The following is a 16,486-nucleotide window of genomic DNA, read 5'->3' as shown; positions in this document are numbered from 1 at the left end:
TTCTTCCCTTTTGACAGAATTTGTAACATATGTTGTTTTCCATTTTGCCTCGACTGACGGGAAGTTTCAGAGTTAAGACTTAAAAGATTTCTATCAGAATTTGTAGGCTATTATGATCAACGCAATCCTATAATCTTGGTTGTATTACTTTAGCATTTCACTTCATGCATTCTTATAAGCCATTTCTATACCTTTATGAAAATAAGTAATATATGCAATAGTTGTAAATATTTAATTTATTTAGCAAATATTTGAGCTGTAAAGGCAGTAATTAGGGCCACTGTAGGCCAGGCACTGTACTAGTGGATATATAAACAGTAAACCATTTTATCTTTAAGATAATTTATGGTGAAAGAAGTATTTATTATAAATTTTACAGATGGGCAACTTCAGATTCAGAGAAGTTAAATAATTTGCCCTATCCACACAGCAAAAAAGTGATGGAGCTAAATTAAAATCAAGCCTATCAGAACCCAAAGCTCACATATTTATACTACTGCATCATACTGACTTTTCATGGAAGGCACTATTAAAAGGTTTTACAGTTGTGTGAAATCTAAAGTCTCTTTCAGATGGGAGGGAGGGGGGGGTCCTCAAAACTTAGACCTGCTCCAGGGACGGTGGGCTTTTTCAGCCCCATATGTTTTTTGGCTGCACACATGCGCTGCCCAGGATCTTTGGATGGGGTTCTGTGGTAGCCATGCTCAACCTTAAGAGTAGGTGACTGGGGTGTTTTCATTTAGGAAGTTTCTGTAAGATCATTCTGATGCCATTTTCCATGCTGTCTTTGCATGGACAGAAGGTGTGGGATGTTTGTGTGACTATTTTTGACGTATTTTAGATCTGTTCCCCTAATATTCATGTCAACAAAAGGCTTGATTCTCTGTCTGAAACCAAGCAATACAGTTAAAAAACTGGGAATTAGGGCAGCCTGGGTGGCTCAGCGGTTTAGAGCCGCCTTCGGCCCAGGGTGTGATCATGGAGACCCAGGATCGAGTCCCACGTCCAGCTCCCTGTGGAGCCTGCTTCTCCCTCTGCCTGTGTCTCTGCCTCTCTCTCTCTCTCTCACTCTCTCTCATGAATAAATAAAAACAAAACAAAACAAAAACCCTGGGAATTAAAAAATTGTGTTGAATGCTCTCTGATTTAAACAGTATTTTTGCACTCAATGAATCAATTTCTCTAAAAAAATTTTTCTAAATGAAGTTGTATTGAAAAGCATATAGTAGACTTCTGCTTATAATCAAGAGAAATATAATGGGTTGAACAGTGATCTCCCAAAATTCATGCCCCATTGAAACTTAGAATCTGACCCTATTTAGAAATGGGTCTTTGCAGAGGTAATTAGTTAAGATAAGGTCGTAATGGGCCAGGTGGACCTCAAATTCAATGACTTGTGTCCTTAAAAGAATAGGAGAGGACACGGACACAGGGGGAGGGTGGCCACGTGAGGATGGAGGCAGAGAATAGAGTGATATGGCTATGAGCCAAGAAATACTGAGGTGGAAGCCACCAAAACCTAGGAAGAGAAAAGGAAGGATTCTGGAGCCTTCGGGGGGCATATGGTCCTGCTAACACTGTGATTTTGGCTTTCTAATTTTCAGAAACAGTGAGAAAATAAATTTCTGTTGTTTTATTAAATGAGCCAGTTTGTGGTACTTTGTTTTGGCAGCTCTAGGAAGTTAACACAACAGAGTAATGGGTACCAGATTTAAATTCTTACCTGAAATAACAACAACGACAACAACCAGATGAAAATATACAAAATAAAGATTTTCACAACAATGGACATCAGATAATGAAGGACAGTGACCCAACAGAAGTAAGTGAGATGGCCCTATGATTGCCCCAGAATAATGCCTTGAGAGTTTCCAGGTCATGACACAGAGAAGAAAAATCCTGGCAGAACTCAAAAGAACTCTAGAGTTCAAGAGATGGAACCAAGAGACCAGGAAAGCCAAACAAGAAAAATATCAAATAAGCAACCTAACTTTATACCTAAGGGAGCTAGAAAAAGAACAAATGAAGCCTAGAGACAGCAGAAGAAGGAAATAATAATGTTTAGAACAGAAATAAATGATATAAAAACTAAAACAATGACTACAAAAAACCATAACAACCCAACAACAATAGAACAGACGAAAAACCAGGAGCTAGTCCTCTGAAAATATTAATAAAACTGATAAACTTCTAGCCAGCCTTCTCAAAAAGAAGAGAAAGGACCTAAAGAAGAAAGAGAAAGGACCAAAGGACCTTGGGTTGCAAGGGTGGTTCAATATTCACAAATCAATCAAGAGGATATACCACATTAATAAACAAAAGGACAAGAACCATATGTTCCTTTCAATAGATGCAAAAAAAGCATTTGACAAAGTACTACATCCATTCATGATAAAAACCCTCAACAAAGTAGGTTTAGAGTAAACATACTTCAACTTAATAAAGGCCATCTATAAAAATCTACAGCTAATATCATTCTCAATGGGGAAAAACTGAGAGTGTCTCCTTGATGGTCAGGAATAAGACAAGGATATCCACTGTCACCTATGTTATTTAATATAGTACTGAAAGTCCTGGCCACAGTAATCAGACAACAAAAATAAATAAAATGCATCCAACTTGGTAAGGAAGAAGTGAAACTTTCACTACTTGCAGATGACATAATACTCTATATAGAAATTGAAAACAACACAAAGAAATTAAAAGATATTCCATGCTCATGGACTGAGAAAACAAACATTGTTAAAATATTTGTAATGTCCAAAGCAATCTACACATTTAAATGCAATCCTTATCAAAATACTAATAGCTTTTTCACAGAGCTAGAACAATCCTATAATTTGTATAAAACCACAAAAGACCCCAAGTAGCCAAAGCAACCTTGAGAAAGAAAAGCAAAGCTGGAGGCATCACAATTCTGGACTTCAAGTTATATTACAAAGCTGTAGTGTTCAAAACAGTATGGTACTGGCACAAAAATAGACACATAGATCAAGAGAACAAACAGAAAACCCAGAAGTGAACCTACAATTATATGCTCAATTAATCTTTGACAAAGCAGGAAAGAACATCCAATGAGAAAATGTCTCTTTAACAAATAGTGTTGCAAAAACTGAACAGCAACATGCAAAAGAATGAAACTGTACCACTTTGCTACATCCTATACAAAAATACATTTAAAATGTATCAAAGACCTAAATGTGAGACCTGAAACCATAAAAATCCTAAAGAACACAGCAGTAACTTCTTAGACATTGACTGTAACAACTTCTTTCTAGATATGTCTCTTGAGGCAAGGGAAACAAAAGCAAAAATAAACTATTGGGACTCCATCAAAATAAAAAGCTTCTGCACAGCAAAGGAAACAATCAACAAAATTAAAAGGCAACCCTATGGAATGGGAGAGGATACTTGGAAATAACATTATCTGATAAAGGGTTAGTGTCCAAAATATATAAAGAACTTATACAACTCAATACACAGAAAATAATAATAATCTAATTAAAAAGTGGGCAGAAGACACGAAGAGGCATTTTTTTTTCAAAGACGTAGAGATGGCCTGAAAGATACATGAAAAGATGCTCGAAATCACTCATCATCAGGAAAATTCAGATCAAAATTACAAATCACACCACACCTGTCAGAATGGCTAAAATCAAAATCACAAGAAACAACAGGTGTTGGCAAAGATGTCAAGAAAGGAGAACCCTCTTGTACTATGTGGGAATGCAAACTGGTGCAGCTGCTCTGGAAAACTATATGCAGGTTCTATAAAAAGTTAAAAATAAACTGCCCTATGATCCAGCAATTGCACTATCTAAAGAATAAAAAATACAATTCAAGGGGATACATGCCCCCTGATGTTCCTAACAGCATTATCTACAATAGCAAAATTACAGAAATAGCTCAAGCCTCTATTGACTGATGAATGGAATGGTTAAGGAAAATGTAGGAGATACATACCTATAGAACATTACTCAGCCAAGAGAAAGAATGAAATCTTGCCATTTGCAACAACATGGATGGAGCTAGAGACTATAATGCTATGTAAAATAAGTCCGAAAAAGATGAATACTATATGATTTCATTCACATAAAATTTAAGAAACAAAACAAATCTGCAAAGGAAAAAGAAAGGGAGACAAACCAAGAAACACTCTTAACTATAGAGAACAAACTGATGGGTTACCAAAGGGGAGGCAGATGTGGGGGGGAGGTGAGTTAAATAGGTGAAGGGGATTAAGAATATAGAAATATTGAAACACCTGACACTAATAGTATACTGCATGGTAACCGGAATTTAAATAAAAAGTATCTTCTCTAACAGTAATGGGATCACATTAAAAATTAGTAACACATAGGTCTCTCAGAAATTCCCAAATATTCAGAACAAACTAACTCCTTTCTAAATAACTTATGTGTCAAAGAAGTAGTAAAAGGGGAATTGAAAAGTGTTTTGAATGGAATAAAAATAAAAATAAAAACAGGATATATCAAAATCTATGGTATATCCCTAAAGCAGTGCTTAAAGAGAAATTTATAGTCCTATATACTTTTAGTATAGAAGAAGAAAGGTTTTAAATAAATGATCCTACTTCCACCTTAAGAAGCTACAAAAGGAGCAAACCGAACCCGAAGCTAGTTCAGAAACAGAAATAATAAAGAACTGAACAGAAATTAATCAAATATATAATATAAATGTACAGAAAATCAATGAAACTAAAAGTTGGTTCTTTGAGATTAAAAAAAAATATATGATACCCTCAAACAACTATGATCATGAGAAAAAAAAAGACATAATTTACCAATCTCTGGATTGAGAGAGGTTATATACCACTATAGATTCTGTTGGTATTAATAAAATAATAAGGAAATATTAATACAGAACAACCTGAAATTTAGAAATTCCTGAACGATTCAAGCTACTTGAGCTCACTCAAGAAGAAATAAAGAATGTGAACAGTACCTATTAAAGAAATTGAATTTGCAGTTTAAAATCTTCCCATAAAGGGACGCCTGGGTGGCTCAGTGGTTAAGCGTCTGCCTTTGGCTCAGGGTGTGATCCTAGGGTCCTGGGATCGAGTTCCTCACCAGGCTCCCTACAGGGAGCCTGCTTCTCCCTCTCCCTATGTCTCTGCTTCTCTGTGTCTCTCATGAATAAATAAATAAAAATAAATAAATAAACAAAATCTTCCCATAAAGAAAACAAGGGTTCAGATGGCTTTACTGGAATATCTTATCCAATATTTAAAGGAATAATACCATTCTGCACATGGTCTCCCAGGAAGTTAAATAGAATGGAATATATTCCAAATCAACCTATGAAACCAGCATTATCATAAAAATTTTACAACACAAGAAAACTACACACAAATACCTTATGAACATAGAAGCAAAACAAAGTTAGCAAATTTAATCCACTGATACATAAAAAGGATACATGAGTGGATTTAATACAGAAGCCCAAGGCTGAATTAACATTTGAAAAATCAATGTAATTCACCATATAAACAAACTAAAAAATAATTAAAAGGTTTCCTGATCTGAAAAGATGAAGTTATCTTTATTTATATATAATACATTCACCTATGTGGAAAATGTGATGGAATCTTTAAAGGAAAGTTATTAAAAATAAGTAATAAATAAATTTACCAAGGTTGCAGAATTCAGAACCAATATTAAAAAATATTTCTATATACAAGCAACAAATAATCAGTTGAAATTTTTTTAAAAGAGTGTTCAGAATAGCAACAGAAATATGATGAAATCCTTAGGGATAAATCTGACACAAGATATGAAAAAACCTGAAAACAATAAAACACCACTATGAGATATTCAAGAAAATCTAAATAAATGGAAAGAGAGATCCTTTCCTCGGGTCAAAGATAATATTGTTAAGAAACCAATTCTTCCAAAATTAACATATATATTCAATGCATCCTGAATCAATAACCTAGGATTTTAAGAAAACGAATACACTGATTATAAAATAATATGAAAATGCATAATATCTAGAATAGCCAAAATTCCTTTGGAAAAAAAGTTGAAGGAATACTACTTCATTTAAAAATTTTCTATAAAGCCACTATACTGAAGACACTGTGCTATTGGTATCAAGAGCTACAAAAGTGATGGACAGCACAAATTACAGTAGAGAAATGAAATGCACATACATGGATAAAGGATTTTTCACAAATAACAATCCAATAGATAAAAGGATAAAAGCATAGTGTATTCAACTAATAATGCTTGAATAATTGGACATGCATAGAACTTTGATCCATTCTTCACACCAGATACAAAAATTAACTCAAAACATATTATAGACTTAACTGTAAAACCTAAGACTGTAACATTTGTAGAAGAAAACAGAGGAGAAAAATCTTTGCAAAAAAATTTCTTAGATACAATATCAAAATTGTAATTCAGGAAATACGAAATCAATTGTGCTACATAAATATATAAAATTCTGCACTCTAAAAGACACTCTTAGGAGGATAAAAAGGTAAGCCAAAGACTAGGAGAAAATGTCTACAAATCCTATGTCTGATAAAGTCTTGTATCCAATATATAAAAGAACTCCTGGGATGCCTGGGTGGCTCAATCAGTTAAGTTCACAGACTTTATTTGTAATTGAGAAAAACTGGAAACATCCCAGATAACCCTTAATAGATGAATGCAACGACATATCATTCAATAATGAAAAGAAATTAATTATTAATATGAGATGAATCTCTAATTATGCTCTCCGTGTACATTCCTGAGACTGTATGGTATCATCACAGACAATGGAAGTGCACATGGCAGTGGAAATGCAGGTGCACAGCAGGAAAGGCTAACTTCAAGCTTGTGCATTAAAAAAACAATCTACATATCACTGGAGTCCCAGAATGAGAACAGAAAGAAAGGGGCAGAAAATTTACTTAGGAAATAATGGCTGAGGAAAAAAAAAAAAGAAGAAAGAAAGAATGGTTGCAAATGTCCCAAGTCTCGGGAGAGATATGAGTATCACAATATTAATAATTCACCACAAAATTTCAATCTACATGTAAAACAATGTTCTATAAGACACATAAAATCATGTAAAATCAAAGTCAAAGAGAGAATTTTATCTATTTTTTTAAAGATATTATTTATTGATTTGAGAGAGAGAGAGAGTGAGCATATGCAAGCATGGATAGGAGCACAGGGAGAGGGAGAGAATCTCAAGCAGACTCCCTGCTAAGCATGGAGCCCAAAACCAAGAATCATATGCTCAATTGACTAAGCCACCCAGGTGTCCCAGGAAATAATTTTATTTATTTTATTTTATTTTTATTTTTTTAAGAATTTTCAAAGTAAGAAGAGAGAGAGAGAGAGAGAGAGAGAGATCTCCTACAAGGGAAGACCATAAGGAGATTCCTCAGCAGAAACCTTACAGGCCAGGAATAAGTGGAATGGTAAATTCAAAGTGCTGAAAAGAAAAAAAAAATGCCAACCAAATATACTTTACACAAAGTTGTCCTTCAAAAATGAAAGCAAAATACTTTAGCCAAAGGAATACTGAAAAAGAAAACCAAAGTTGGAGGCATCACAGTGCCGGACTTCAAGCTGTATTACAAAGCTATGATCATTAAGACAGCATGTTACTGGCACAAAAACAGACACACAGATCAATGGAACAGAATAGAGAACCCAGGAATAGACCAACTCCATGGCCAACTAATCTTCGACAAAGCAGGAAAGAATAGCCAATAGAAAAAAGACAGTGTTGGGAATGGTGTTGGGAAAACTGGAGAGCCACATTCAGAAGAATGACTAGATCATTCTCTTATGCCATACACAAAGATACACTCAAAATGAATGAAAGACCTAATTGTGAGACAGGAATCCACCAAAATCCTAGAGGAGAACACAGGAGCAAACTTTTTGACCTTAGCCACAGCAACTTCTTGGAAGACACATCTCTAAAGGCAAGGGAAACAAAAGCAAAAATGAACTGCTAGAACTTCATCAAAATAAAAAACTTCTGCAGAGCAAAGCAAGCAGTCAACAAAACTAAAATGCAACCTACAGAATGGGAGAAGATATTTGTAAATGACCTATTAGATAAAGGGCTAATATCCAAGATCTATAAAGAACTTATAAAACTTAACACCCAAAAAACAAACAATCCAGTCAAGAAATGGGCAAAAGACATGAACAGACATTTCTCCAAAGAAGACCTACACATGGCCAATAGGCACATGAAAAAAAAAATGCTCCACATCATTTGTCATCAGGAAAATACAAATCAAGACCACAATGATTTGTTACCACGTTATACCACTAAGAATGGCTAAAATTAACAGGACAGGAAACAACAAATATTGGTCTGGGTGTGGAGAAAGGGGAACCTACTTTACACTGTTGGTGAGAATGCAAGCTGGTACACCCACTCTGGAAAACAGTATGGAGGTTCCTCAAGAAGTTAAAAATAGAGATATCCTATGACCTAGCAATTGCACTAGTGGGTATTTACCACAAAAATACAGATGTAGTGAAAGAAAGGGGCACCTGCACCCCAATGTTCATAGCAACAATGTCCACTCTTCAACAGATGAATGGATAAAGAAGATGTGGTATACTTATACAATGTAATATTATTCAGCCATCAGAAAGGATGAATACCTACCATTTAAATTGATGTGGATGGAACTGGAGGGTATAATGTTAAGTGAAATAAGTCAGTCGAAGAAAGACAATTATCATATGGTTTCACTCATATGTGGAATATAAGAAATAGCAGGAGGAGAATAAAGGAGAATAATAAAATAAAGGAAGGAGGGGAAACTGAATGGGTAAAAGTCAGAAAGGAAGACAAACCATGAGAGACTCTTAACTCTGGGAAACTGAGGGTTGCTGAATGGGAGGTGCGTGGGGGGATAGGGTAACTAGGTGACAGGCATTAAAGGAGGGCATGTGATATGATGAGCACTGGGTGTTATACTGTATGTTGGCAAATTGATATTAAATTTTAAAAATAAAAATTATTTGTGATCTCAAAAAAAAGGCTGAATCATGAAGTGGAAAATCTGAACAGACTAATAAAGAGTCAGCTTGAATCAATTACCAAAAACCTTGCAAAAAAGAAAAGCCTAAGACCAGATGACTTCACAGGGTACTCCTAGAAAACATTTAAAGAAGAATCCATGTCAATCCTTCTCAAACTCCTCCAAAAAATTGAAGAGTTACCCCTGATACAAAGCCAGATAAGGACACTACAAGGAAAAACATAAAACAAAACACTATAGATCAATATCCCTGATGAACAGAGATATAAAAATTCTCAATAAAATACTAGCAAACTGAATGCAAAGCACATACCATCACCAAATAGGATTTATCCCTGGGATATACAGATGATTTAGCATACACAAATAAAAAAAAAACACGATATATCACATTAATAGAATAAAAGATAAAAATCATATGGTCATCTCAATAGATGCAGAAATGGCATCTGACACAATTCAACATTCTTCCTTGATAAAACTCCTAAGAATAGAAAGTAAGCATACAAGGCCATATATGAAAATCCAATTACCAATATCATGCTCAACAGTGGAAAACTGAAAGCTTTTATTCTAAAATTAGCAAAAAGGCTTACTCTTGACACTTTTATTCAATATAATATTGGAAGAACTAGCTAGAGCACTTAGGCAAGAAAAAGATATAAAGGTATACAAATTGGAAAGGAAGACATGAAATTGTGTCTGTTTACTGAAGACTTAATTCTTATATAGAAAATCCTTAAGAGTACCAAAACACTGTTAGAATTGATAGATGAATTCAATAAAGTTTCAGGATTAAAAAAGCAATACATAAAAATCATTTGCACTCCTATACACTAACAACTATATAAAAGGAAATAAAACAATCTCATTTACAATAGCATCAAAAACAATAAAATTCTTAGGAATAAATTTAAGCAAAGAAGTGAAGAATGTATATACTGAAACTATAAGATACTGATGAAAGAAATCTGAAGACACAAATAAATGTAAAGATATGCTGTGTTCAATGATGGGACAAGTTATTATAATTAAAATATCCATAGTACCCAAAGACATCTATGGAACCATATCCTCTCATCAAAATTCCAATGTCATTTTCACAAAAATAGAACAAAATACAAAAAATTGTATAGAACCATAAATGACTCAAAATAGCCAAAGCAATCTTGATAAAGTATAAAGATGGAGGCATTATACTTTCTGGTTTAAAAATATGTCACAAAGCTATGGTAATCAAACAGTATGGTATTAGCATAAAAACAGATATTAGATCAATGAAACAATTTAGAGCTCAAACCCACGTATAAAGGTCAACTAATATTTATTTGACAAGAGAGCCACAAATACTCAAGAGGGTAAAGGATAGTTTCTTCAAAAAAATGGTACTGGGAAAACTAAATATTCATATAGAAACAAATGAAATTGGGCCCCTAACACCACTCATGAAAATTAATTTGACTTACAAAAGAAAAAAGGACTGAAATAGGATTAGGATTAAGGACTTGAAAATGTAAAACTCCTAGAAGAAAACAGAGGGGAAAAGTTCCTTGACATCAGTCTCAGCAATGATTTTTGGGAAATGACACCAAAGTACAAGCAACAAAAGTAGTCATCAAGAAGTGGGGCTACATCAAACTAAAAAAGCTCTGCACAGCAAAAGAAACAACCAACAAAATGAAAAGGCAATGTACAGAATGGGAGGAAATATGGGGTTAACACCCAAAAGATGTAAGAAACCCATACAACTCAATAGGATAAAATCAAAACAAATCAAATCTGATTTAACAATGGACAAATGCTCTGAACAGACATTTTCCCAAAGAAGATATACAAATTACTAACGGATAAATGAAAAGGTGTTCAACATCACTAATCATCAGGGAAATGCAAATCAATACCATGACAGATCTCCTCATACCTGTCAGAATGGCTATTATTAAAAAGACAAGCGATAAATGCTGCCAAGGATGTGGAGTAAAAAGAATGTAAATTGGGAGGAATTTAATCAGCAATTTATATTCCTGTTAAATATAAATTCCTGTTAAAGGAATATAAACTGGTGCAACCACTATGGAAAATGGATGTTTCTCAAAAATTTAAAAATAAAACTACCATATGATCCAGCAATACCACTTCTGGGTATATATCCAAAGGAAATAAAATCATGATCTCAAAGAGATATCTGTATCCCTGTGTTCACTGAGGCATTGTTAATAGCCAAGACACAGCAGCAGCCTAAGTGTCCATCAATGGATGAATGGATAAAGGAGATGTGGCATACATATGCACACACACACACCCCAAAATACTATTCATTCATAAAAAAGGAAGCTATTCTGCCATTTGTGATAACACAGATAGACCTTAAGGGTATTATTTTAAGTGAAATCAGACAGAGGAAGACAAATATTGTATGTTCTCACTGAGTATGTGGAATCTAAAAACACTGGACTCATAAAAACAGAGTAGATCATGCTTACCAGAAGCTGGGTTGTGGGGGAAATGGGAAGACCTTGGTCAACAGATATAAACTTTCAGTCATAAGATGAATAAGTTCCAGGGATCTAATGCACACCATGGCAAATACAATTAACAATACTGTATTGTGTATTTTAATACTGCCATGAGAACAGATCTTAAGTGTTCTCACCGTAACAACAACAACAAAATGGTAATTACGTGAGGTGAAGGACATGTTTACCAACCTTACTGTGGTAAACATTTTGCAATATATGTGTACACCAAATCAGCACATGGTATACCTTAAACCTAACACAATTATATGCCAATTATATCTCAATAAAACTGGAAAAAATCAATAGTCAACTCCAAAGCAGGAGTGGAATGTACACTTAAAATCCCTACATTACTCTCACTAACCTTCATAAAATTTTGTATCTTATCAATGGCTGTGAAACTTTATTCAATTGTTAGAGCTCTCAACAAACCTCAGAGACTATTTTTTATTAATCAAGAGAAATACTATGAGAATTTTTATATTGATTTCCTAGGAAAGCACAAAATAAATAAGACATTAGTACTATTATGTTATAATTAATATTAGTGTTTGAGAGATCAGATTGTCATCAAAAAGGACAAACACTGGATTAAAAGATCCTCTCTGAGTAAACAAATTACAAGTATATACACATTTAAGAGCTGAATAGAAAAAAATAAAATAATAAAATAAATTAAAAAAAAAGAGCTGAATAGGCCTCTTGGTGGAAAAATAATGGAATGAAACTTAAAACATTATTACCCATGCTAAAGACAAAAGAATTTACAGCTTCTTAAAACTTAGAGACTTTTAAATTATTCTAATATTAGCTTTACCAATCTGAAAAAAAGATTGAACAAAATCAATGTAGTGTGAACATTTTGTTGTGTTTCTCATTGCTTAGGAAATCATACCTCGTAAGAGCTGTTCCTGTTTTACCACAAGTCCCTGGTATTTTTTAAAGGTTTTTTCATAATCTTTTCTCAAGCTTTGGTTTTCAGGGTCTTCATCAAGTAAGCAACTTAAGTTAAGGATCATCCATACTCGTTGAAACAAAGAAAATCTACTGAAATATACTATGAAGAACAGTACTATTTTATGTGCAGTGTTACCCAGTTATTTTCTATAACCAATAGTTTAAAATATTCATCTCTACACAATAATTTTAGAACTTCTTAAACAAGAGTTCGTGGTTATGCTTGGAGACTTTGGGTAAATGCATGTTTAGGTTTTACCAAACACCTGAATCCCCAGAAATTTTATGCAAATATCTTATGTATGGACACCAGTGGATCCACGAATCAAAAGGATTGCTGCCTCAGAGAGTGTTTTAGTTAATAAGAATACTTAATTCCACCTTGGACAGATGCCCAGAACATTCAAAGGATGTTGATTAGATCTAAAATGCTTTAGTATCCTCTTCAGACTCCCCATCAAAGAGAACTATCCTGAAGTTAGAGGTCAACAAGATTTTTAAATTATACCTTATGGCCCCAAGTAACCCTCTGGACAACTGCAAAAATAACTAGTTATTTCAGTCTGACTTCAGGATCAGTGCTTGGGGAAGCACTTAAAAACTTCCCTCTCATTGACTGCTGCTTGTATCAAAACACAAGGAATCGCCTGCATTTCAGTATGCCTTGTAATCCATGATATCTGATACTTAACAGGAATATGATATATCCTAAAATATCAATTCCCGTCACCCAACAATCACACAATATTAATTAATAATTACTAAAAGTTCCATTAGTGGTTCTCTCCATACACCTCCTATTAAATGAATTTCAGGTGTATTTAGGAGACTTGTAACTCTAGAAATGATCTAAAGTCTCCAGGATCACTGAGCTGCCCATAGGATTTAAATCTATACCATTTAGATGTCAGAAGTTCATAGCACAAACAGAAAACCCCTAAACCTGCAAAGATCTTAATTAAGAAAAGTCAAACTTGTGTGTACATTAGGGTGAATTTTTAGAGTATCTTGGGGATTTCATGATGGAAAGGTAAGAAATATATGATACTCTGCACAACAGGAACAATATTTTTACTTTTTTTTTGTAAAGATTTCATTTATTTATTCATGAGAGACACGGGGTGGGTGGGTTGGGCAGAGACACAGGCAGAGGGAGAAGCAGGCTCCATGCAGGGAGCCCGACGCGAAACTCGATCCCGGGTCTCTAGGATCACACCCTGGGCTGAAGGCGGTGCTAAACCGCTGAGCCACCCAGGGTACCCATATTTTTACTTCTTAAAAGAGATCAATAAATATTGGGTTCAAAGGAAAATTACCAGTATGGTTGCTAAATAAGCCATATGAATAAACTAGGACCTATAATCTAGAAAAATTAAGCTACAGAGGCAGTATGATAAATATTTTCAAATACAAGAAAAGTGATGTTTAAGAGACTAACCTATTCTACTTTGATTTAGCATGCAAGATTAGATTCAAGGGACAGAAGTTACTGACAAGTGGATTTTAGTACACTAAGCAAAGGAACATTATAATAAATAGGATGTCAAACCACAGAATGAACTAAATAAATAAGAAGAAACACTGTTGAAGAAAAGAGTAAATATCCAATTTGTAAAGGAAGCTGCAGAAAAGATTTCTTCATTGAAAGATAGTTTAAAATACATCATTTAAAAAATTTTTTAATAATAAATTTATTTTTTATTGGTGTTCAATTTGCCAACATACAGAATAACACCCAGTGCTCATCCTATCAAGTGCCCCCCTCAGTGCCCGCCACCCATTCACTTTAAGATTCTTTTCATAGGTTCTATCATTCTGCAGCCTCTTAGATTTGAATATATTAAGAATTTTTGGACATAATTAGTAAAACAGAATTTAATTCCAATCAAAGTCAACTTATTACAGACAGAACTACATAAACCATGGTGAGACAGGGCGTCAGTTAACCAAAGGATCTTAGGGGATATAACGATAAGGTCACTTAAGAGAATCACCAGCTCAATTATCCAGGACCACTATTATCTGCTCCTTCTAATAAACTAATCAAAGAGACAAAAAGCATATGTCAAACTATATTCATTCTGATAGTTTCAATCTTCATCTTAACCTTCCACACTCTTTTATTTTTCCAAATAATGTAAATGGCAAAAAAAAAAAACCCCAAACTATCCCACCTATCTACATCTCATAGCAACAACCATGGGGTGAAATGCCACTCTGAAAGGATATCAGCTTTCTTCTTCTTAGAGAGTTCTTCTTGCCACAGTTCATGTCTTTTTAACTCATGATCAATGATATTCATACATAGAGCTCCAATTTTATAGTGAGTGATAAGTCCATGAAACTGAGAAAAGCTTTAAAGAAGAGATTTTAGTATATATTTGAAGCAATATGTTTTGTAGATTCAGGAAATTTATTTTGAGTAAACACTTGTACGTTGGTATAATGGATGTAGAAAATAAAATTTGATATATATTTCAATAAATGACTACATCCATGGTATACTAGGCAGAGACCTGAAGTTATAAGATTACTTTAAATATATTTTCACATACTATCCTTACCTGAAATAAAATTACTTTTAAATTAGAAATGAAAGAAAACACATTTTTTTGTAATCAACCACCATTTTAATACTCTCAAAATAAACTTTCAGACTGCTGTAAAACAAAGCTAATAATATAACAATACTAATATTAAATAAAATAGATACCAGAGAATATAGATCAGTAAAATATTAGTAATCAGGTTTTTGCATGTGTTTCCTATACAATTCATTCATCCAAGTATTTATTTTAATAAATATCTATTTGCTAATGCTGGCACAGTTTTAAAATAGAGGCAGTTCTCTGGGAATTGACTCGAAAATTTTTCACAGTATCTCAATGAACAACTTTCCAGAGAATACATGTATACAAATAAACACATATGGATACCTAAAAGTTATCATACACACACACACACACACACACACACAGTGATACATCACTGGCGCTTACTCTGAGTCAGGCTTTATTCTAAAAACTATCCAAAAATGGTGCTACTATTATTATCCAGTTTACAGATGAGGAAATTGAAGCACAGAGAAATAATGTAATCAACACGGGTTGTAAATAGCAGTACTGCTATTACGTGGATTCAAATCCAGTCTATTTTCAGAGTCCATACTCTTAAATTCTAAACCATTTTACTATTCTACTCTGCACATGCATGGATCAGTACAGACTGAATGAAGGACAGAACAATGGAAAGGACAGAGAATGGGAAAGAGAGCATGAGTTTAGAGACAGAACATGGGCAGACATACAGGAAGACTGAGCAAACCAGTAATCCACAATCCAAACCATTAACAAAGTGAAAGAAACAGAGAGAGATTTCTACTTTTATTTCTTAATTTTTATACTTACCTAGAAAAGCAAAAAAAGATGTAAATTATGTTTGTAGCCAACTCAACACTTTGTTTCCAGTCTTCTCTTAGGACTCTTGCTAATGCACCAAGGGCAGTTTCTAATGACATAAGAAACATATAAAAATGATCATTTGCCTATAGTATAAAGGGTGATTGGTTTTAAATGTCTACTTATTAATAAATAACAAAGCTAAGCTAGAACTGGAATAAAAAAGGAAGGTGTTTCTTTCCAACACAGAAAGCTGTTTTTAAAATTGAAATACAGCTTTTACTTAAAAACTCATAACATGTAACTTTAAGTCTCTAACTACAAACAGAAAAGTAAAATATGATTTAGATAAAGTAACATGGTAAGTACATTGAGTGACAAAAAAATAAAAAGAATTTTTTTAAATTTGTATTTCCACTTATAATCTTGCTACTACAGTGCCATTTTTTGTTTGTTTTTTAACATCTGATTTAATGTGTTTGTGAAGAAGGAAAAAACTAGAATCAGTCTAAAAAGTAATGAGCAGTTTAGCAGGCTAACACTAGCTCCATTGAAGCAAATTAATAAGCAAATAAAACTTA

The 16,486-nt window shown here is 33.7% G+C and overlaps 1 protein-coding gene across 2 annotated transcripts in view; it reads right to left on the bottom strand.

The window, feature by feature from the left end:
* Positions 1-16,486, bottom strand: part of KIFAP3 (kinesin associated protein 3) — a 145,700-nt gene that overhangs the window by 102,473 nt on the left and 26,741 nt on the right. For both annotated transcript variants that reach the window (XM_055323683.1, XM_055323682.1), the window contains exons 6-8: positions 15,915-16,014; positions 14,737-14,861; positions 12,446-12,544 (exon numbers count right to left, since the gene is read on the bottom strand). In XM_055323683.1, coding sequence (XP_055179658.1) covers positions 12,446-12,544; positions 14,737-14,861; positions 15,915-16,014 — 324 coding nt within the window. The remainder of the gene's footprint in view (positions 1-12,445; positions 12,545-14,736; positions 14,862-15,914; positions 16,015-16,486) is intronic.

This window comes from Nyctereutes procyonoides, unplaced genomic scaffold (assembly GCF_905146905.1).
Source record: "Nyctereutes procyonoides isolate TBG_1078 unplaced genomic scaffold, NYPRO_anot_genome, whole genome shotgun sequence".
NCBI classification, from domain to species: Eukaryota; Metazoa; Chordata; class Mammalia; order Carnivora; family Canidae; genus Nyctereutes; species Nyctereutes procyonoides.
This window is presented reverse-complemented; position numbering and strand designations above follow the sequence as displayed.